Below are 25,334 nucleotides of genomic sequence, written 5' to 3'. Positions count from 1 at the left end.
ATTGCTAGTCCATTTTTTCTGAAAGTATTAAAGGTATAGCATATTAGTATGCACGTCATTGATATTGTCATATTTATAAATTTACTGTTATTTTTTTTTTTTTTTTAGAATTTTTGAAAAACTAAGGCTTGTCTACCCAAGGTATAGATTACCTTAGCTGTATTTTGCGAAATTTTGAGGATTTTTGTTCCTCAGTGCTTTTCGACTTTATTTGGCCTTTTAAACTTTTTTGGATTCGAGCGTCACTGATGAGACTTTTGAAGACGAAACACACGTCTGGATTAAATATAAAATTGAATCCTGGTATCTTTAATGAGTTTATTTACAACCACTGGGTCGATGCCATTGCTCGTGGAGTTAAAATTCCCCGAGGGTATCACCAGCCCAGTTTTTAGCACGTCTGTGCTGACATGCATTATCATTGTTATTTTCATTTTTTTATAAAAATTTACTGTTTGCAACAGTATAAATTATTCTAAATAATAAATATGTTCTTATCCCAGGCAGAAAAAACCTAGCCGTATTGGGCACAACATTTTGGAAATTTTGGATCCAATGCTCTTCAACTTATTACTTGTTTTGGCTTTCGAACTTTTTTTCATCAGAACGTCACTGCTTAGTCTTATGTGGACGCGTCTGGTGTATTACATTTTAAACCTGGTACCTTTTGCTAGCTATTATTCGTGTGTTTCTCTGTCTCATATGTTCTTCCATTTATTTTTATTGTAGTCCTATCATGTTATGTTGTGCCAAAGACGGCCAAGGTAATCTATTCCTGGGATAGGAAAGTCCATAGTTTTTCGAACAATTCAAAGTTTTGTAACAGGAAATTTATAAAAATGACCTAATAATTAGTGTTCATGTCAACACCGAAGTGCTGACTACTGGGCTGGTGATACCCTCGGGGACGAAACGCCCACCAGCAGTGGCATCGACGCAGTGGTGTAAATAATTATCAAAGGTACTAGGATTATAATTTAATACGCCAGACGCGCGTTTCATCTTCATAAGGCTCATCAGTTACGCTCAGATTAAAATAGTTATGATGCAAAACAAGTATAAAGTTGAAGAGCATTGATGATCCAAAATTCAAAAAAGTTGTGCCAAATACGGGTAAGGTTTTCTATTCCTGGGATAAGAAAATCCTTATTTTTTCGAAAAATTCAAAGTTTTTTAACAGGAAATTTATAAAAATGACCATATAATAAGTATTCATGTCAAAACCGAACGGGGACGCAACTTTCGCCAGCAGTGGCATCGACGCAATGGCGTAAATAGTTATCAAGGGTACAAGGATTATAATTTAATACGCCAGACGCGCGTATGGTCTACATAAGACTAATCGGTGACGCTCAGATAAAAATATTTATGAATAAAAACAAGTACAAAGTTGAAGAGCATTGATGACTCAAAATTTCAAAAAGTTGTGACAAATGCAGCTAAGGTAATCTATTACTGGGATAAGAACATCCTCAGATATTCAAAAATTTCAAAGTTTTGTAACAGGAAGTTTATGAAAATGATTATATAATTAGTATGCATGTAAACACTGAAGTGCTGTCTACTGGGTTAGTGATACCCTAGGGAACGCAACTTCTGCCAACAGTGGCATCGACCAAGTGGTGTAAATGGTGTTCAAAGGTACAATGATTATAACTTAATACGCCAGACGCGCGTTTCGTCTTCATAAGACTCGTCAGTGACGCTCAAATCAAAATATTTATGAAGAAAAACAAGTACAAAGTTGAAGAGCATTGATGACTCAAAATTCCAAAAAGCTGTGCCAAATGCGGCTAAGGTAATCTATTCCTGGGATAAGGACATCCTTAGATATTCGAACAATTCAAAGCTATGTAACAGGAAATTTATCAAAATTATCATATAATTAGTATTCATGTCAACAACGAAGTGCTGACTGCTGGGCTGGTGATACCCTCGGGGACGCAACGTCCACTAGCAGTGGCATCGACGCAGTGGTGTAATTTAATACGCAAGACGCGCGTTTCGTCTACATAAGACTCATCCGTGACGCTCAGATCAAAATAGATATGAAGTAAAACAAGTACAAAAGTGCAGAGCATTGGTGGCCCAATTTTGGAAAAGGTTGTGCCAAATACGGCTAAAGTTATTTATTTCTTGGATGTAAAGGTCTGGTCTACCTTTGGAATAGATGACTTTAGCTGTATTTGGCAAAATGTTAGAAAGTTTTGTCCTCAACACTCTTCAAATTCGTATCTTATATGGCCTTTTTACCTTTTTTGGATTCGAGCGTCACTGATGAGTCTTTTGAAGACGAAAGCGCGTCTGACGTAAATATAAAATATAATCGTGGCATCTATGATGAGTTTATTGATTTGCTGCATAATTCTACTCATGTCAGATTTGTTTTTGTTTAGTTTTAGTGATTTGTAAGCCACAGTTGGGTTCTTGTGCAACTCAATGTTTGTATATGGTGTGCAGCCTATGATAATGAAGTATACAGTGTGACTTATGGTATTTTATGTTTGTTTTTTCACGCATCGTTGGAATTTGACGTGACTGTCATACAAGTGAGAGTTTAAGCTAGCTATAAAACTAGGGCCTATCCACCATTTTCTACATAAGAAAATGCCTATACAATGTCAGGACTATGACAATTGTTATCTAGTCGTTTGTTGTGTGTGAATTTTCTATTTTTCCATTTGATTAGGGACTTTCCATTGTGCATTTTCTTCGGAGTTCAGTATTTTTGTGATTTTACTATTTAGGTTACTTTTTTATGAACCTTTCTCATTTTACCAAGACATTACTGGTAATACGTCGGCGGTATATGTACAATGTAAAACATACAGTTATTCCTTTATAGATAAAAAGATAAAATAACACAAATTAATAAGAGTAGTTATCACTTGTGTTTTCATGTATGTTTGTGCATTTGTATGTTTCATTCGTTTAACTCATCAATCAAGTCATCAGTGGTATTGTTCCAAGTATGTACCATATATGTTACATATATGCAGATATCTTTGTGTCGGCAGAACCTCAAGTGTTGTTTTTCAAATCTGTTTATTTATTCATGACCAAATATATGTAAAATCCATCTGTACCCACTTGACTCTGTCTTTACTTGAAATATAAATATATCTTCTATACATATAAATATCTAATATAAGATTTTGACATCAAGTCAGTTTTTTTTTATTAATCATGTTCAGATACAGTGAAAGGAATATACTATAACCTTTTGAATATATTTTATAAATTTTCATTTTTTTTTAAAATAGAATAGATTTATAATTTGTTGTCATTTTGAAGAAATGAATGTTCTTTTTAACTTTACATTTATATTGAAAATATGTCATAAAAGATCAAAGGAATTTTCTGAAATATTTAAACAAAGTTCTAAATAAATTAATTGTTCATAAAACAAAAGAAAATTTGGGATAAGAACCCCCTTTTTTGCCCATTTACAAGACATATTTAGGTTTACAGTTGTCCGTCTGTTTTTCCTTCGTCAACATGTCGGACATTAACTCAACAACACTTAAACCAAACATTGTTCTCCCTTTTGATTTTTATAAATTTCCGATTTTATGTTTCTGACTTATGAGGTATTAAATTAATAATTAAAAAGGGGGATATTCCTATTTTCTGAAATAACTCAAAAATGATTTCAGAAGTTCTTATGAAACTATGGTGATTTTTTTATATTTATTGACGTAAACTCCCTTTTAATTTAAAAAAAAATTGATATTACATTTCCGGGTTATGGGATTTTATTCTTGAAACAAATAGGTTGGTTTTCCAGCTTTCAGACAATACATTTTATGTGCTTTGAGCAGTTTCCATTAAACTTTGGTGACTGGTTTATATCTATTAAGATAACCTCCCTTTAGTTTTTCATAAATTTCTGATGTGACATTGAGAAGTTATTGAACTTTATTCTCTGAAAACGCGACAGGGGTATCATGCGCTCATGACACAGCTGTTTATTATTATTGTGTTTAATTTTCATTTGAAAACATTTTCATAGTTCAACTTTTTTCTCTTATTTAAAGGGGCACTATATATAGCCAGCTACGAGATATATAAAAAAATCTAAAGTATGATTTTTTTTGTTCAAACATTAATGAAAGTGAAATAGTGAAATAATAATTCTCTTTTAGCAGCTAAAATGGTTCAATTTTGTCAAATTAAGTTAATAAAAATTGATAATGAATTATTCACTTGCAAGTGAATAATTCAACCTCATTAAACCTGTATTCATGTGAACTCCAATTCAACCCCATAGAAAGAGATAGAATAACGCATGCATAGTCCGTGTACGGTTATTTAAAGGAAAATAATGTCAACAATGAAAGTGAAACAAAGGTAAATAATTTAACTGACTGGTTCGATCCACAAAAAATAATTCTCAATTAGGACAAATGACGATAAAACATTTTCAATCTATAACACAAAATTTAGTAGACCTTTAAAAATCCAACTACACGAGTTGCTTAATCTATCTATATCTATGTTTATGTTTACATCGCGTATATGGTCATAGAAGGTCAACTTGAAATTTAATTAGATGGCGTCATTGCTAAAATTCACACTAAACGAAGCTTAATCTTATTGAGACCATGTAAATTGTTTATTTTATATTTTTGATAGTTTTGAAAAATGTTTTACATTGTTATAAATAAAATATGAAAATTTGAGTCAAATTGGTGAACATGAATTTGAAAGCTAGTGCCCCTTTAAGCATTTCATCCTACTCTTTTCAATGCAACATAACAATACAAGTCGTTTATTATATACATATTGCCCCTCTATTCAGTAGACAATAAAGGGAGGAGGGTCGACTCCACATTTGCATGTGAATAGAAGTAGGTAATATTTGAACCTTATATCCTAAAAAAATGCAGAATTTTCATACAGTGCATACATGGATTTGTCCGGGATCAAATTGGTTTTAAAATAGCTGTTTGAGTATTCCAATAAGTGAAATCAAATTCGAACCATTCTCAGGGGCGGATCCAGGAATTTGGAAATGGGGGGCGATATTTTAAAGATTGAAGAGCGAAGCGAGGCGAACATTTTTGGGACCTTTTTTGGGCTAAAAAACATAAAATAAGTGTAAAATGCACTTTTTAAACCGGCGGTTCCTGGCGTGGGGCATGTATATTCTATAGTTGCTGTAAAGTGTAGGGGTTGGACATTTTTTATGCTGTATTCTCCCTATTTTGTGTCTATCATAAAATGATAGTATGGATCCAAAGCTATGTACTGATATATTTGATGTGGGACTTGTCAGTAAAAATTAGACATGGAAAATTCTCATTAGTTGTATGTTAAGTTAGCATAACCTCACAGATTCCAGATTGGGCTATTCGACGAAATTTACAATACCACCGACACGAGTTAAAAAAGTCAAACAAGCAATTTGTATTCCAATGTTTGGTTGATATGTTTAAGGGAAGTGAGGGCATCCAAATCAACCAAAGGCTACGAATGAGTCTGAAATGACAACGACTTTATAAATGACGGTCACCTAATGGAGACATAAAGGCCGCACTCAGCAGGCAGGTTGTAGTCTGGTCTTGAAAAAAAGTATTCAATATATCAGTTCGGCGAAACAGACATTCCGGTCAGACATGCAAACCCCGGCCTCAAACAAATACGCCCGTTCTTTATTCATCATGTTCAATTAATTCTAAATAATTCTGTCGGAAATTGTCGTTGTCTAATAGCAAAAAAGTGTACAAGATTAATGTTTTCATTAATCTTGTCCAATTGACCAGAATATTTATTTAATGCAAATATCAGAGTCAAATTTTTACTCTCAAATACCTTAGACAGTCTCCTCAAATCAAATGGTTCGTACCTTAGACTTTAAATCTATCTAGCGCTTATACTGACTGAGGATCATTGTTCAGCTATCATGTTATTTTAAAAAAGGCTGTGGCGTTTCTCATGGCGTTTGTGTTAAACATTTTTCGTAGGAAAATAATATTGCTGTGAATTTGTTTTTTTATGAAAGTGTAACAGAGTATTACTTTTTATTTGGTTGAATTGTGACAAAGAAGTAACTACCATCCTGCTCATTCCTTTATCGCTTTCAAGGTATCACGGTTGTCATCCTCAGCCTAAGCATCGTTACTGTAATTTGAATTTAAAATGAATGAGTAACGGGTTTTTATGCATTGTCCAACTTCATAATAGCGAATCACATGACTTTGACATAATCAGTAAATACCAGCGAAAAATATCTTTATAAGTAAAGAATTGTCGCATAAAAATTAAATACACGGGAAATGGCAAAGTTCACGAGGTCAAGTCTGATTAATCATTTTACAAAAAAAGAAAATCCAAGCAAAGGGGAGGCGTACGCCATGTACGCCCACCTCTGGATTCGCCACTGATTCTAAATATCACAAGAAAGGAAACATATATTCTAGGGATATCTGCTGGGTCTACATGACCGTAAACGAAACACCTCCTTTAATATTAGAAACAGACCAGATCTGGATTTCTGATATAGAAATAAACACACAATAATTATACCACAAGCATGCAAGTAGGAATTTCTAAAAGAAAAATATTAAAGTAAATGCTGAAAAATGTATTCCATAATATCCTACACTGGATAAACCAACTCTTAATTACTCTATATATCTGCACCTCAAAAAGGAAATTAGTTACACAGGATTATAATAAGATACACTTGATTGGCCCTGGTCCTGGTTGATTTTAACAAAATTACATTGACATGTTTTATTAAAACATATCAAATTTGCTTGAAATTATGATCAGAGTATTTCCAAATTAGCTGCAGAAATCCTATTTTTGTTGTCAATATGCAAAGAATTTTTTTTTATTGAATTTTGGATGCAAAACATTGCAAAAATATGAAAAAACCAAAAATTTGAAAACACATCGTCTTTGCAAATATTTTGCAGATCAGAAATATAATGTATTTAGTGTAGAAACAATTTCCTGGTTTCAGTGCTGAATATCAAGAAAAGTCCGGGCTGTTCTATAATATCATATTTCATTCAATACTGCATTAAGATATAATATTGAAGTGGTTTAATTACTAGATACGTTATACAAATACGCTTTCTTATAATCATTTGTAACTAATAACTGATTAGTTTCCTTTCTAAAGTTAATTGAAGATGGGGAATCTAAACCCTCTTTTGTAGTTAATAGTTCCCTATGTTTTTGTCCATCAGGGGAGATAACCACGACATTATTGGATCCATATCCTGCAACATACACGTTACCAGCATTGTCAGCTGATATTTCAAATGGATTCGCTAAAACGTTTTCATTTTTGAATGTCCATTGTTTCACTCCTTGCATATCGCAGCATATTACTGTATGATACTTATTACTGGAATAATAAAGTTTGTGTCCAGATATAGTTATGTTGATTTGTGTGTCCATGTTCTCAGTAGTTATATCACGTGTTGATTCGTCAGTCAGATCCATGGCTCGAATTGATTTGTTGAGTAGGTGATACAGCAGTGTATTATTTGTCACTGCTATGCCATCGGTTTGTCCACCAGGTGAAAAAGTTTTCTTTACTCTTCGTCCCTTTAAATCAATTAGTGTTATTTGTTTGCCTTGGGTATTCCAACGGGATGATATTGCTAAAGTGTTATTTTCATTGTTGTACGCTATACCACGTGCTGCTGTTACATTCAAAACAAAGTCAACCGTCCCGTCTTGTTTAACTACAGTAACTTTGTCTAATTCAGGATAGGCGAATACAAATCTACTATCAGGTAATATGCAACATCCTGTAACATAAGATGATTCGGTATTTATAGTCTGTTCTAACTTGACTTGTATATTCTCAATGGGCACAATTGATGATACTTTAGGTACTATCAACTGAGCTTGTTGTTGCTTTTTCCTTACAATGTTCAATGAGGTACTGGACTTGTCAATATATACTTTTCCAAACTCAAGAACACCATTTGCAATGTCAGTCAGTGATGTATTAATGTTAAACTTGATCTCCACACGATTGAGAACATTACTTTCAGTAAGTGAATCAATAAACTGACAGTTTTCATCAACATTACCTTCAAGCTGCTTCAGAGATAGGAAGGTCTGTAGCTCTGATGCGTGTTGTTTTATGTTTGCTATATTCTCTTGGTGCTTGACAACTTTACGTTCATGCTCATCTAAAGCTTTCATTAACTGATGGATTTTTGATTTTTCTCTTCCTTCTGTCTCATGCAATTCCGATATGAAGTCCTCTTGCAGTTTATCGAGATGTTGATTGATATTTAACCGAACCTGTTGAATTTCACATTCGATCTGTTTTCTTTTTTCGGACAATGTTTTCAGAGTACCATTTTTGTCTTGACGGATCCTTTTTATGTTTTCAGCAACTTCATTTAATGTTTCACAAATTTCCAAAAAAGCGTTTGAAGCCTTTGTGTGTTTTACAACATCATCAAGATTGGAAATATTTTGACATTTTGTATGCTTTTCAACGATGCACTTACTACAACACGCACATTCATGTTCATTGCAGTAAATCTGATAATTTTCATCATGGGTATTACATGTCTGCTTAATGTTTGTAATGTAAGTAGGCAATGCATTATATTCTGATATCGGTATAGTTACATGCTTTCTTGTTGCTTTGGAAATTCCATGATGCTTACTGCAGTCTATACAAAGGCCCTCATCACAATCAGAACACCATATGGATGCAGCTTTAAAGACATTTTGAAATTCACATACACCACATGAAGATACAGAGCTTGCCATCATCTACAAGCAAAAGTATATATTGACCGTTAAAAATGTTTCAAAAATTCAGATTTTTTTTATCTTCACTACATTTGTAAATCATTAAAAGAAAGATACAAATAATTTACAGTCATTACTTTTTAGCCTTGTATATTTTGTTATAGCAAAATATCTGCGAGTTTTCTAATATCTGTTTTCAGTGTCTTTGATGATAACCCTGTTAATTCTATTTATGCAGGCCCATCTAAGGATCCTGTAACTGTGTGGTTGTTGTTTTTTGCCTTTTCAAGTATGTGTTGTCTATTTATTGGATTGTTTAGTTTTATTATAGAATGAGGATAGCAACATAAAGTAAAATCTTTATTTCAACTAATTTCCGTAAATAATTTATTACTTCAGCACTTATGTTGAAATAGCTGTCTTAATAAACAAATTTGGAAGCCTTTGTGCCGAACATTGAAGACATGTTGGTGACCTTCTGCTGTTGTTTTTTCTATGGTCGGGTTGTTAACTATCTTTACGTAAAAACATCAAATATCAAATATATTTCCCGGTAGAATTTTTAAAACATAACAGTACGTATATCTAACGCAAAGAAGGGTATTCCAACATAAAACATCTGTATGCCTTTATTTAACTAGTGATCAAATTACATAGGAGACCGTGTTAGTATCATGAGCATTTCATATTCATTATATTTTGACTTTATCATAAGGTGGAAGATTTAGCTAGCCATTTGACCAGGTCAACCCACCATTGTTTCTTAAAATGTGCTATACCAAGTCACGAATATAGCAGTTGTTATCAAATGGTTTGTTTTTATGTATGTTTGCGTTTGTTTTTGTTGCACTTCAGTGTTCCTGCTATTCCTTTGTTTCCCTCTTATAATTGATGTGTTCCTAACCCAGATTTGTTTTCTCTCAATCGATTTGGGACTTTTGAATATCGGTATACTATTGTTGCCTTTGTTTAGAAGCACGAGTACTTTTAATAAAAATAAATGTTTTTCGTTTCTTATGATAATATGCTTCTATTTGCATCTATTTAAACGATTAATCCTCATTGTTATCGTTTTACAAACGAATTTAAACTGTGATACAATAATCAATAGGAAATCTCCAAAGTTTGTTCTTCTAGCAATATTAAATGATGTTTTATAAGACATTTTGCTAGTAAAGCCAAAGTACGACAAGCAGTACAATATTTCCCATTTAGCTAAGCACAGGACAATACTCATCCATGATTGTCCAAATAATTTATATGACAACTAGAAAACTGGTCGTGTTCCAAAATTTGTAAAAAAAGGACTTTTACATTCAAAACGTGTCTATAAACTATTATTATTAAATGCAACATTTCAAGTTAAAGGATATTTCCTACGAAATCATATTTTGTGGTAGCATATAAATCTGAAAAAATATAGAGGGTGGGGAAATTGTTTTGACAAGTTTTACCTGCTGTTTTTTTTTTGCTGTTACTATTATTATAGATACTTTTCAAGTATCTTTCTAAACATGAAAACTCGAGAAGTTCGCAAAAAGTAAATTCTTCTCCATATGCAAATATGAAATTAATATATACAGTGTTTCATTTTTCTTATGTATAACAGATACTTGTCACTAATTTGCGTTTCAGATTGGATGATTTGGCAGTCCAATTGTTTGTAGTTTCCAGATCGAATGGAACATGTATGAATGAACAAACTTCCCATTACAACACACACTCGTCTCTGAATGTAACAAGTTTATACTTTAATATATAGAAGAATGAAGGTACATATGTTTTAAGAGATATGTGCCAGCTGTGTGAAAACGTCACAGCAATGTAACGAGAGAAACAAATGCATTGCGTAAGGCAACGTTGAGTCATAATATTAATATGCACTTTAACTGATCATTGGGTGTGAACACTGGATACAGATTAAACTAGACAAAAAAATAGTCCACAATGTATTCTAAAGATATCAAAAGCGATATGAACAAAATCTTGTTTTTTCTTGTTTTTTTTAGGTTAATTTGTTAATTATGTACATGCAATACGAAAACCGTCTTTACAGAAATTAGAGAATACTTTGATAATCATCAATGAATTTGTGGGAAAAAAAAAGTAAATTTCGGAAATAATATTTATAGATAAAACGTATGAACAATTTGTAATAGTAAAAGTTGAATTAGAAGTTTATGTTGAAATTAAAAGACCTACGAACATTTTGTAGAATTTTAAAATAATCGAATTGGTATAAATGCTCTTGTTACGTTTCTTTTCTAAATATTCAATCGTTACATATATAAAGTGAACAGTTTAATTTCTTATCAAGTTCTAACTAAAAAATAACACATTTTTTTCTAGGTCATCGTAGTAATGCTGTTCGTAGTTACAAAAGGACAGCAAACTTCCAACAAAATGAGTCATCAGAGATCTTGTATGGCAAAAGCAGAAACTACCAAGTGCACAGAGCTATGAGGCACAGAGACGAAACTACAATCGCAAGAGGAATAAAAACTAGTCATGACACATCACACCAACTGAAGTTGTTAACATAGAGTCTTTCCGAAGAGAATTCGTCGCTGAGGCAACAAACTTAGTGTCACATTCAATATAAAGCTTTAAATATTTAATGTTAAATAATGCTATTTCAAAAATAAAATTATGAACGTTGTGTAAATGTTCATGAATTGTACAGTGTTTGTAGGTCTATTGTACTTTTTGTAGTGTATCATGTTGTAAGACCTAGAGAGTTTCGATATAGCAATTTCCTATGAAGAAATCAACGTTGAATGGTGGATTTTTCTCTCCTTTCGTGACCCCAATTGGTCATTTATTGGGCGTGTCTCATTAGTGAGAACGTGAGTGAGTTTTTAAAATTTAACCCCAACTTAAAGACCTGCACCGGGTCTTTAAGTTGAAAGGACATTAATTAAACAATAGTCATTCTGACCTTTGTTAAATAGGATCGTCCAGGTATCTTAAAATATAATTCTTCTTTGACTAACAAAGAAATTGAAATGAGCAGGTTTGAAATGACGATTAAAGTTCGATAAACCTTGAACGACTAGTATGAAGATTATCAAAATCATTGGATATGTTCATGATGTAGCTAAGGCCAGTTGACGCAATTTATAAAAATTTATTAAACCATACCTGACGTATCATTAAACGTGATGGGGAAACATGGTATACAAGACACAACCTTTTCTGATAGTGTACACGGAGAAAAGATGTGTGTTAGAGAACATCTATCACATTATGTGTACATACTAGTCACAAAATTACTTGTTAAAACATGATAACTATACGCAATGGAGCTCAGATGGTATATAATACTATTCCTTTCTTTAAATATCATTGAAATGAAATAAAGCAGCAATAATTTTACCTGAATTTGATGTAATTACACAAATGTCTTTAACTTGATAAAATATTCCAACCAGGAAGGTAAACAAACGAAATAGTCACGAGGTATGTCGAATCTATTGACGACATCTGTAAACATACGTCATTCATGTTCAAATAGCGCATACCTTTAAATGTATTAATTATATATATTTGTATACACAGTTTGTTAATTTCACGTTAGTATGAAAAAGAAGAGCAATTTGATTACATATAGAAAATATGTAAGGAATTTGGAAAGAGGTATTAATGTGTATAGGAAATCACGATCCAGTACAAACATTTTTTGAATCTTTTTATAAATTGTAAATTTAATTGCAACGACCAATACTTAACTAAAAAGGTAACTTGATTGCAAATTAAAAAAAAATTTGGATAGAACATTTCGTTACGCTAACCTATAAAAATCAAGGTGTTCGAGTATATAAAGGTGCAATTTAGTGGGACTTTAACTATTTTCCGATGATTTAGTCATGTATAGAAAGCATTTAAACAGATAGTTTTCTCTCATACCTTAAAGAAAGTCACCTGTCGAAAGATATTAATTCCGGTGTCAAAAGTCGATAATATGAAAATGGACTTTTAGTCATGAGGATATTCCAACCAATATTAATGTGTTTTATACGTATATACTGGTGATAAGTGCACATCTTTTTTTACATGAATACAACTACTGCCCACATCATTCGCAACGAACTTTTTACAAGAACATGCATATCAATGCCGACATCAGTTTCAAAACTTGTTTATACTGAAATTCCGATGAAAACATCTGCGTGACAACCTAACAATGCATTAATACTGATGATGCCACGTGACCAGTGGCACAACTTTGCAATGTATGTATACGGATAATGACATCAGCGACACAACTTCGCAATGCATGTAAGCTGACGATGACATCAGCGACACAACTTCGAAATGCATGTATACTGATATAAACATCACCAACACACATTTGCAATTCATGTATAATGACGATGACATCACCGACACACATTTGCAATTCATGTATACTGCAATGACATTACCGACACAACTTCGGAATACATGTATACTGATGATATCATCACCGACACAACTTCGGAATACATGTATACTGATGATATCATCACCGACACAACTTTGCAATTCAAAGACACTGATTAGTACATGATCAACACAAATTTGAAATGCATGTATACTTATAAAAACATCAGCAACACAAGCTTGCAATGAGGATCAAATCAGTGCCATAACTTTGCTATACACTCATTCTGATGTTGACTTCAGTGGCAGAACTTTGTTTTACATGCTTAAATCAGAATTAATGATGAAATCAGGTGTATACTTTTGTTTTAAATGTATACAAAAATGACAGCAGTAACTCAACCTTGCTTTAAATCCATACTGGATAGTAATGCTTATGAAATGTAGTTTTTGACCTTTATTTTATTTTCGTAAATTGTATTTTATAATTAAAATGTTGTTCTTTCATTGATATTATTATACTGGAGATTTAAATGAAATTAAAATCTTCAATATAATGCATGATGATTGAATGAATAGCTGTTAAACCCCCAGATGTGCATATTCCAGACTAGAATATATAAATGCAAACTTAATTCTGTATTAGAACGACAATCAACCTATTTATACTCTTATTGATAGCGCTGCGTGCTAAGCAGAGAAACAACTAATATTTTTTTTTTATCTCTGATTTGCCCAAGGTAGGGTTTGAACTCACGACCTTTCTCATTTAATGCGAACAAGGTTATGGCAACAGTACAACGAAACGACAGAGCCGATTTAGACGACAAAATTAACCCCAACATCTATGAATCAATCATTATCCTCATGTCTAAAATCAATTTGTTTTGCTTGACGGTTTTTGAAATACTTACATCTAATACTTACAAAACGGTCATCAATTTATTGTAAAAGGTTAGGCATACAAACGTTTCTCGTGCATTAGAAATTACTTCAGCTACATTTTGCAAAAATCGTTCGGAGTATTGTGTTCTAAATGCTCTACAACTTCGAACTGTATTCGGCATTGACTCTTTTTTTTATTGAGCGTCACTGATAAGGTATGTGTAAAAGGTAGACAAAACACGTGAATAGCGTACAAAATGTTGATACAGGAGCATGAACATATGTTGAGTTGTATTAAATTCACCAAATCAACTTCTGAGTCGTCTTACTTTCATAATGATACAATTAACAATCTCACTGCACCAAATGCGCATTTTGACAATTATTGTCTTTTTAGTGATTTTCGAGGGCAAAATATTATAAATTAAAAATCACACAAACGCTGATATACCACATCAGTTTCTAAAATAAAAATTCCATTTATATACTGACAACTTTTCAATCTAATAACTTAAATATGGCCTAAACAAAAAAGTTTTTGAACCGAAAGTCTGATTTATATAAATACCTACAAGATAATGCACATAAAATAACATGGCGTATCATTTACAAACAATGTCGAAGGAAATGCTAAAAATTAAAATTTTGAGCATAGTATTTTGTTTGCCTTAAGGCGTTATTCATCTTTCTATTGTTATCTTTTCCCATTGTTGATTTTTTAGTTTAATTTCTAGAAACGGTAAAAAGATATGATTTTTTGTGATAAGTTGCAACTAATAACTGATTTGTTGCTCTCCCAAAGTTAATTGACCATGGTGATCTAAAATTTTCGCTTAGAGTTAGGAGTTCCTGATGTGTTCGTCCATCTGATGATATTACTACGACATTTTGTGTTTCATGACCCACAACAAACACGTTACCATCATTGTCGACTGATATACCAGATGGATACGATAAAACACTTTCATTTTTGAATGTCCATATTGGTGTGCCTTTTAAATCGCAGCATTCTACTGTATCATATTCATAGCTGGAATAATAAATTTTGTCATTACATATTGCTACATCGACAAATGATTCTTTGTTCTTGGGAACTATGTCACTTGTTGATTCGTTACTCAGATCAATGGCTTGAATTGTTTGGTGGTTTTGTAATACAGCAGTGTTTTATTTGTTGTCGCTATACCAGTGGTTTGTCCCCAAGTGAAAATGTTTTCTTCACTTTTCGCTGGGTTAAATCAATTATTGTTATTTGATCGCCAACGCCGTTGAACCTACACCAGGAAGATATGGCTAATGTGTTATCTGCATCGTTGTAAGCTACACCATATACGGCTGTAACATTCAATGAAAATTCAGCCGACCCGTCGCCTTTTACTATTTCTACTTTATTTAAGTCAGGATAGGTTAACACAAATCTACCTTCTGGCAATATGCAACATCCTCTGACATGTGATTTATTTTCTATGGTTTGTTGTAACTCCACTTGGATAGTCTCAATGGACACGGACAAGGTTCTAGGCAGTACTAACTGAGCTTGTTGTTGCTTTTTCTTTGTTATCATCACCGATTTACAAGCACTCTCAATATATACTTTTCCGAACACAGGTACAAGGTTTGCAATGTCAGTTAGTGACGAACTAATATTACATTTGATCTCCACACGATTCAGCACATCACTCTCAGAAAGTGACTCAATGAACTGACATTTCTCATCAACATCACCTTCTAGTTGTTTCATTGCTAGAAAGCTCTGTAGATCTGATGCATATTGTTTTATGTATGTAATGTTCTTTTGGTGTTCGGTAAGTTTACATTTATGCTCGTCTAAAGCGTTTATAAACTGGTTGATTTTCTTATTTTCTTTTCTTTCTATATCGATCAATTCAATTAGAAAATTATCACGCAGTTTATCGAGATATTGGTTGATATTTTCCCGAACTTGTTGAATTTCACTTTCGATCCGTTTTCATTTTTTTAGAAATTGCTTTCATATTGTTCTTTCTATCTTTGCGGATCCGTTGAATATTTTCAGCACCTTCATTTAAAGTTTCTTGAATTTCGATAAAAGCAATTGATGACTTTGTGTGTTATAAACATCGTCAAAATTAGCAATATTTTGACATTTTGCGTGCTCTTCAACAATGCACTTACTGCAACATGCGCATTCATGGTCATTGCAGTAGATCTTATAGCTTTCATCATGCTCACTACATGTCTGATTAATATTTCTAATGTAAGAAGGCAGTTTTTGATAATCTGACATTGATAAAGTACGATGTTTTTTAGTTGCCTTGGACATCTCGTGATGCTCGTTGCAGTTCACACATAGGCCCTCGTTGCAATCTGAACACCAAATGGACGCTGGTTTGAAGATATGTCGATATTCACATACACCACAGGAAGGTACAGAGCTTGCCATTATCTACAATAAAATAGCGTGTTCAATGCTGAAGGTTTATCAAAACTTAATTATTGTGCCTAAATTGGCGTATTTTTAAAATCTTTAATATGAGTTTCAGGAATCCTTCAGGTTGCTCCTTAACAATATACATACTAGTTCAGTGATAATGAACGTCATACTTAACGCCAAATCATACACAAGAAACTTAAATTAAAACCATACAAGACTAACAAAGGCCAGAGGCTCCCGACTTGGGACAAGCGCAAAAATGCGGCGGGATTAAACATGTTTTTTGAAGATCTCAACACTCTCCCTATACCTCTAGTCAATGTAGAAAAATAAACGCATATCAATACGCACAGTAAAATTCAGTTCAAGAGAAGTCCGAGTCTGATGTCAGAAGAGGTAGCAAAAGAAAATAAACAAAATGACAATAAAAATATAAAACAACACGTTTAATAATTTATTGCGTCCGAAGCGCTTTTCTGGATTTACCTTCATCAGGAACGCTCAAAGCCAAACATTTGAAATCCGAAGATGATTGTACAAGTACCGAAAATTGTTGAAGAGCTATATGTTAAAAATACCTAAAATAAAAAGCCAAATTCATCTAAAGCCAACTTTGCCTGAGGGAGTTGAAACCTTAGTTTCATAATAATTTCAAAATTTATAAACGCGGACAATTCTAGTAAAGTTTGTTTAATCATGTCAGTACCGAAGCACTGACTACTGAGCTGATGATACCCTCGGGGACTGATAGTCCACCAGCAGAGGTATCGACATAAAAATAATATGTAATAATAACAGACTACTAGCAGTTACTGACATGCCAGCTCCAGATATCTTAATTAAAGGATAACCTACCAAATAGAAAAAAGGTAGGTAGTAATATAATGTCTACTCTTTATTATGTTTTGTTTATATTTTCAGAACGAAGGAACATTTTTTAGGGTAAAAAGATGTGATTAAAGATGACTAGTGCCACGTTCATTTCACACTCCAGATAATAGGTATAAGTAAATATTTTTTCTGCTGCCCTAGTACGTATAAATCAAAATTGCAATATCGAGAAATGAGTGTTGGCCATTGTTGGGAAAAAAGCGAGAAATTTGGAGAAAACTGTTTGTGACAAACAACTTTTTCTGTGCCAAGTTAGGCAAGGGATGTTCTTCATTTATACTATTTCGAAAATTCCGGAACCGTTGAATATGCCATTTTTCTATATAAAAAAATGCAACACAATATGTGTTTTGCAGTTTTATTTACGCAAAAAAGATGTTGAAAATTCAGAATTTGACATTTTTTTCAATGGATATTTTATATTGAAAACGCAGGACCAAACAAGACTTCCATTGTTGCCTGTGTAAATAATAATGTTCATTTTAACATTTTAGCAAAACAAACCACACAAAAGAGCTTAGAAAAGTTAAAATATATTTTATAGTTTACAAAATATAATAAAAATCTTTATCTTTTCCCTTTTAAAAAAGAATGATAAAAATTTAATGATCATTTACATGACTCACAAAAAACAAGATAACCATTAAGGTTTTAAACATGTTAAATGAACATGTTATTTCTGTTATTCGTGTAATTCTATTTCTATATTCTAATACATTAAATAAAGACTATCGGAACTGGCATTTAAATTTTTCTACAATTTGCAATATTTGCGTTGTGTTTTTAGACTGTTGGTTTTTTTTTCATCTATGGTTTATCTTCGACTCATAATTTTGAAAATCCCTATGATATGAAACGCCATGTATACATGATTTTGACGGACGGACAAATAATATATCACGTTACGACAATAGTCGAAGGACATATAAAATGACAGGTACATACATTAAAGAAGAAAAATAACGAGGACAATTCTAATATAAATATTAAGAAGAGGTAATACATAATTACCTACTCTTCGAGGATAGAAAAAAAAATGTTTCAAATCTCGTAAGATTTTATCAGCTAAAACGATGAATAGATAAACGGTCACGAGATATTTGACCGTCCCATCTACTGACAGCTAATGATAACTTATCTAACATTTACATGTTTTGATATGTCATATGTTCTTATACTAATGTAACCATAGCATTTTGATTACACATCAGCACATGTATGAAAGTAATGAATAAAAACATCTTGTACAATAAATAAAAAGAAAATACATTCTGTGAAATTGTTAGTTTGTTTTTAACATTTTATATAAATTTGTTAGAACTACACTATGTTGATCAAATATAGTGTTGGTAGGAAGTATATGACATTGACAATTTTGATTTGCCTCCTTTTAAACGTTGAAAATATCCATACACCAATTTCAACAGACCACGAATGAGTTTCATTATGATCAGAATAAACATATGATATTGGAGGAGGACTTGTCGCGAAAAACATCTTATCGAGCTACCTTACAAAAATCGACACATTCCCCCCTTTAGGTACACATACAAGCAAAGTAATAAAAGAAAAAAATAATATTGTTATTACTACTAATGTCTTATTTAAGGAAAATTTATATGTTTGAGCTATGTAAATTCTAATGAGTGTTACCGTTGTCTCTATTATGTAAACCATATAAATAAATTTATTTGCGGACGGGTACGGGTTTTCATCGCGCTGACAGCCATCTTGGTGCAAAATTGATACACACATAGATTAATTAAAATAATAATTCACGAACAGAGTGTGCAAGAGATTTAAATGTAGATAAGTATCATTGGCGGAAAAAGTTACCTTTCAACATGATAATGATCAATGTTGTATAAATTAAAACAGGTTTGTTATTCAGCGTGTTGATATTGAAACAAATACTGTTTTCGTTATGCAATTCATTTTTACAGTCGAATAATAATACTAGACTATCATTTTCATTGAATGGCAATTCATTTCTATTGTACATGCAAGGCATTTTAAAAAAAAGGAAATTATTAATCAATTAATTTTCATTAAATAAAGTTCTCATTTAGCCGACTCTCGTTTGAAGATTATGTAGTCAGAAGGATTGATTTTATCTGCACAGTTAGTGAGTGAAAGTTTGAGGTAATATATCGATGAATTACTTAACAATTGCATTTATTGCTTATCAAGTCAATTCTTTTTCCCAAATAATTTGTCCAGATCCTGATCTATATGTAGAATAAAATGTATATCTTTTCCCTTGACTCGATACCCTTAAATACATTTATCTTGGACAGTTAAGCCAATCTACGTCCCCGAATAAGCAAGGTTTACGTTTCTGTTTCGGTCTAAATTTACATCGCATACTAATAAGTTAAACGTTTCATAATGCTTTTAGTTTATTAGTGTGGTTGGCTTGCTTGGTTTGTTTATATACATGTTTGCATTATCATTGTAATTAAGATTTAGCAAATATTCATACAAACAAAGCAAAACCATCTAAAACTAAACTGGAAAATAGAACACCATGTGACTATTTGAAATAGACAGGTATGTTAATTACTTGTAAACATCTCGAAACAAACACTCTGTGTAACTAAAACTTGATTAAACTACAAATAGAACATAGTTGGATGGCTCTTACACTAAAAACGACCGTGCGTTTTGTGATTTATTGTTGTTAAAAATATATATTGCGAACTAGAAACCCGCAAAAATATGTTTATAGACATTTACTTAGAAAACTGACCTCAGAATTTCGGGGCTTCACGATACATTCTCTTTGTAGTTTGTTTAATTTCTTTAGTTTCGTTTGGTGTACACTCTTTTACTATTCTTTGTGCAAACCATATCAATAGGCAAATAAGGCGAGGCAAGATGAATGTACAAACCACCAAACCATTATATTTGCAAAGCCTGTGTTTTACTGGTTAGGCTTAGTAATATTTCTCCCATGACCGCTTTGGATTACATGTGCAACGTTTTCAAATGAAAATAGAACACACAAGCTTAAGATCTATTTGCCGAATTTTAAGCAAACCCAAAGCATAATTTGAATTTTCCTTCGAGTTCGGCATTTTTGTTATTTTGCTGTTTATCTATAGAGGAACTCCCAAGTCTAGCATTAAAGCGACGTAAACGATGCTTGCAGTCTCGATCCCTAGTTTGATTATTGCGACTTTAGTAACTTAAGAAAATTTAATGTATGAACTTGAGATGACTTTTTTCTAAGCCGTATTACCCTTAACATTATTTGAAGCCATAACTGAACAAACAAAAGCGTCATCATGGTCATGTGCAAGTTATAAACAGGCTTCACCAGATCTTTGGTAACATAAAAATAATCCAACACGAACCTATCGAACTTAGCTCGACACTAACCATTACAAATTCCATGCTCTGAAGAACGTCCGATAATCTGCATTGACTGGCGTTAAAGATAGACCAATAATTCAAACGGACATTTAAACTTATATTCCAAAGTACAGACGAAAAGTGAAAGGGAAACCGAAAACATCAATATACAATCAAAGCATAGAACATCAAGCAACGAGCAACACGACACCTATAAATAATTTAGATTTTTGACGCTTACGTCGTTATAATCAATATAAGCACGAGGCAAAAAGAGCACGAATCGCTCCCCTGGTTAATATATGCCATTGTTTTCCCATCATTGCAATCAGTAATATTGTTATTCGTCGAACATCTTATCAACGGTCATTAGACAATTTTTGTCAAGTTGCCTTATTGGAGATCTTATTTTGCTGAACACGTTTGATCTTACAATTTTCTATATTTAGAAATATAGTAGATGTTTTTGTGTTCTGTTAAATTGTTCCTTTTAAAATTGATATACGATGATGACTGATGTATCCATATTTTGACTATTTTATGTATTGTGGTTGTATATTTAACGCATCAATGTAAATATAACGGAATTTGATGAGACTGTCATTAAAGTGAGAGGGTTAGCGCTATAGAAACAGGTTTAATCCACCATTTTCTACATTTGAAAATGCCTGTACCCAGTCAGGAATATGGCAGTTTTGTCCATTCGTTTTTGAGGCGTTTTGTTTTTTGTTATTTGATTTTGCCATGTGATTATGGATTTTCCGAATTGTTTTCCCTCTAAGTTCAGTATTTTTGTGATTTTACTTTTTATTAAAGTTTCAGCAAATAAATAAAAAGTAAAATATATCTGACAAAGACAAAAAGTCATCTAAGAAATCAAGTGACGATCCGTCCATATTGATTTCTCCTAAATCACATTCACGGTGCATAACCATAACGGCCACTTCTGGCGGAAACGGATACTGCCACCAAAACCAACGGCGACTTTCGGAGTTTTTCCTTTGATGGACTCGGACGACGATCCGAATAATGATGATTTAGACAAATCTGTTAGGTAAGTGATACAATTGCTGTGTCCACGGAATCCTCGGATGTTTTTTTGTCATCTAGAAACCACTTATCCCAACGGACATGTATTCCTTTTATATTTGATTAGCATTTTAAACTAGCGACTATGTGTTGTGCAACTCTTTTTCCATCAAAATAATAATTATTTCCGCTTTAATTAGTACAGTATTAGCCATACTTACATGGTTTCGACGTAATCTTTCTTTTGTTAATAACATTTTGTGCATAATTCAAGATTAATAGTCAAACTCCTTCCTTTTCAAAATTATTAGAAACGGACCCATTCACCTAGACCCGTTTCTAATAATTTTGAAAAGGAAGGAGTTTGACTTTAAATCTTGAATTATGCACAAAATGTTATTAACAAAAGAAAGTTTACGTCAAAACAATGTAAGTATGGCTAATACAAGTCTATAACTTAAAGTCTTTGAAATTAAAGGTGAAAAAGACATTTTCAGGGTAAAAACTTCGAAAAATTCTAAGTTTTTTAACAGGAAATTTATAAAAAATGACCATATAATTAGTATTCATGTCAACACCGAAGTGCTGACCACTGGGCTTGTGATACCCTCGGAGAAGCAATTTCCGCCAGCAGTGGCATCGACGCAGTGGTGTAAATAGTTATCAAATGTACCAGGATTATAATTTAATGCGCCAGACGCGCGTTTTGTCTACATAAGACTCATCGGTGACGCTCAGATCAAAATATTTATGAATAAAAACAAGAACAAAGATGAAGAGCATTGATGACTCAAAATTTCAAAAAGTTGTGCCAAATGCAGCTAAGGTAATCTATTCCTGGGATAAGAACATCCTTAGATATTCGAAAAATTCGAAGTTTTGTAACAGGAAATTTATAAAAATGACCATATAATTAGTATTCATGTCAACACCGAAGTGCTGACCACTGGGCTTGTGATACCCTCGGAGAAGCAATTTCCGCCAGCAGTGGCATCGACGCAGTGGTGTAAATAGTTATCAAATGTACCAGGATTATAATTTAATGCGCCAGACGCGCGTTTTGTCTACATAAGACTCATCGGTGACGCTCAGATCAAAATATTTATGAATAAAAACAAGAACAAAGATGAAGAGCATTGATGACTCAAAATTTCAAAAAGTTGTGCCAAATGCAGCTAAGGTAATCTATTCCTGGGATAAGAACATCCTTAGATATTCGAAAAATTCGAAGTTTTGTAACAGGAAATTTATCAAAATTATCATATAATTAGTATTCATGTCAAGACCGAAGTGCTGTATACTGGGCTGGTGATACCCTCAGGGACGCAACGTCCACTAGCAGTGACATCGACGCAGTTGTATAATTAGTTATCACAGGTACCAGGATTTCAATTTAATACGCCAGACGCGCGTTTCGTCTACATAAGACTCATCCGTGACGCTCAGATCAAAATAGTTATGAAGTAAAACAAGAACTAAAGTGCAGAGCATTGGTAGCCCAAAAGTTGCCAAATACGGCTAAAGTAATCTATTCCTTGGATGAGAAAATCCTTATCTTTTAGAAAAATTCAAAGTTTTGAAACAGGAAATTTATTAAAATGACCGTATAATTAGTATTCATGTCAACACCGAAGTGCTGACTACTAGGCTGGTGATACCAACGGGGACTCAACGTCCACCAGCAGTGGCATCGAGGCATTGGTGTTAATAGTTATAACAGGTACCAGGATTTCAATTTAATACGCCAGACGCGCGTTTCATCTACATAAGACTAATCAGTGACGCTCAGATCAAAATAGTTATGAAATAAAGTACAAAAGTGCAAAGCATTGGTGGGCCAAATTTTGAAAAAGTTGTGCCTATTACGGCTAAGGTAATCTATTCCTTGGATGAGAAAATCCTTAATTTTCTTCTGAGTTCAGTACATTTGTGATTTTACTATTTAGGTTTCACTTTTATAAACCACTCTCATTTTACCAAGACATTACCGGTAATACATCACCTGTATATGTACAATGTAAATCATACAGTTATTCCTTTATAGATAAAAAGATAAAATAACACAAATTAATAAGAGTAGTTATCACTTGTGTTTTCATGTATGTTTGTGCATTTGTATGTTTCATTCGTTTAATTCATCAATCAATTCCTCAGTGGTATTGTTTCAAGTATGTACCATATATGTTACATCATATATACAGATATCTTTTTGTCGAAAACTTCAAGAGTTGTTTTTCAAATCTGTTTATTTATTCATGACCAAATATATATAAGATCCATCTGTACCCAAAAAGAAGATGTATATTTTTTTACAAATCATATAAACACTGATTAAACCATCTAGCGTTTGAAAACTGTAAAACACAAAATACTAGCTGAACGTATTACATTTAATACAAAAAAGAAATAACAACATACTACACATTAACTTAATAGTACAGCCCGAAGAATGCCCTCAGATTTGAGGTAATCTCAAATTTCACTTCTGATTAGCTTTACAGTTTGAAGTCCTCACTCTTCCCACTAAACTGCCCACAGATGTTACACATAGATTATATGATAAGAAAGTCAACATTTTGTCATTTTCTGTCATTACTTGAAATATAAATATATCTTCTAAACATATAAATATTCAATATAAGATTTTGACATCAAGTCAGTGTTTTTTTTTATTAATGATGTTCAGACACAGTGAAAGGAATATAATATAACCTTTTAATATATGTTATAAATTTTCATTTTGTTTTAAATAGAATAGATATATAATTTTTTGTCATTTTAAAGAAATGAATGTTCTTTTTAACTTTACATTTATATTTAAAAAATGTCATAAAAGATCAAAGGAAATTTCTGAAATATTTAAAAAAAAGTTCTAACTAAATTAATTGTTCCTGAAACAAACAAAAAAAGGGATAAGAACCCCCTTTTTTGCCCATTTACAGGACATATTTAGGTATGCAGTTTAGGTATACAGTTGTCCGTCTGTCTTTCCTTCGTCAACATGTCGGACATTAACTCAACAACACTTTAACCAAACATTGTTCTCACTCTTGATTTTTATTAATTTCCGATTTTATGTTTCTGACTTATGAGGTATTAAATTAATAATAAAAAAAGGGGGATATTCCTATTTTCTGAAATAACTCAAAAATGATTTCAGAAGTTCTTATGAAACTATGGTGATTTTTTTTTTATATTTATTGACGTAAACTCCCTTTTGATAAAAAAAAAATTGATATAACATTTCCGAATTATAGGATTTTATTCTTGAAACAAAAAGGTTGGTTTGCCAGCTTTCAGACAATACATTTTAAGAGCTTTGAGCAGTTTCCATTAAACTTTGTTGACTGGTTTATATCTATTTAGATAACCGCCCTTTAGTTTTTCATAAATTTCTGACATGACATTGAGAAGTTATTGAACTTCATTTTCTAAAAACGTGACAGGGGTCTCATGCGCTCATGACACAGGTGTTTATTATTATTGTGTTTAATTTTCACTTCAAAACACTTTCACAGTTCAACTTATTTTCTCTTATATAAAGGAGCACTATATATAGCTAGCTACGAAATATAAAAAATCTAAAGTATGATTTTTTTTGTTCAAGCAGTAATAAAAGTGAAATTGTGAAATAATAATTAACCAGCTAAAATGGTTCAATTTT

At 32.4% G+C, this 25,334-nt stretch overlaps 1 protein-coding gene across 3 annotated transcripts in view; it reads right to left on the bottom strand.

Annotated features, from left to right (window-relative positions):
* Positions 1-25,334, bottom strand: part of LOC139481700 (uncharacterized) — a 66,452-nt gene that overhangs the window by 16,766 nt on the left and 24,352 nt on the right. Inside the window, exons 1-2 of one of the 3 annotated variants that reach the window (XM_071265168.1) lie at positions 12,113-12,200; positions 7,031-8,757 (exon numbers count right to left, since the gene is read on the bottom strand). In XM_071265168.1, coding sequence (XP_071121269.1) covers positions 7,054-8,757 — 1,704 coding nt within the window. In that variant the 5' untranslated portion in view covers positions 12,113-12,200 and the 3' untranslated portion in view covers positions 7,031-7,053. Of the gene's footprint in view, positions 1-7,030; positions 8,758-12,112; positions 12,201-25,334 lie in introns of those variants that run through there. The other 2 variants (XM_071265170.1, XM_071265171.1) reach the window with 2 other exon arrangements.

This window comes from Mytilus edulis, chromosome 7 (assembly GCF_963676685.1).
Source record: "Mytilus edulis chromosome 7, xbMytEdul2.2, whole genome shotgun sequence".
Taxonomy (NCBI): Eukaryota; Metazoa; Mollusca; class Bivalvia; order Mytilida; family Mytilidae; genus Mytilus; species Mytilus edulis.
Note: the sequence above shows the minus strand (reverse complement) of the source record. Positions and strands in the feature narration are given on the sequence as shown.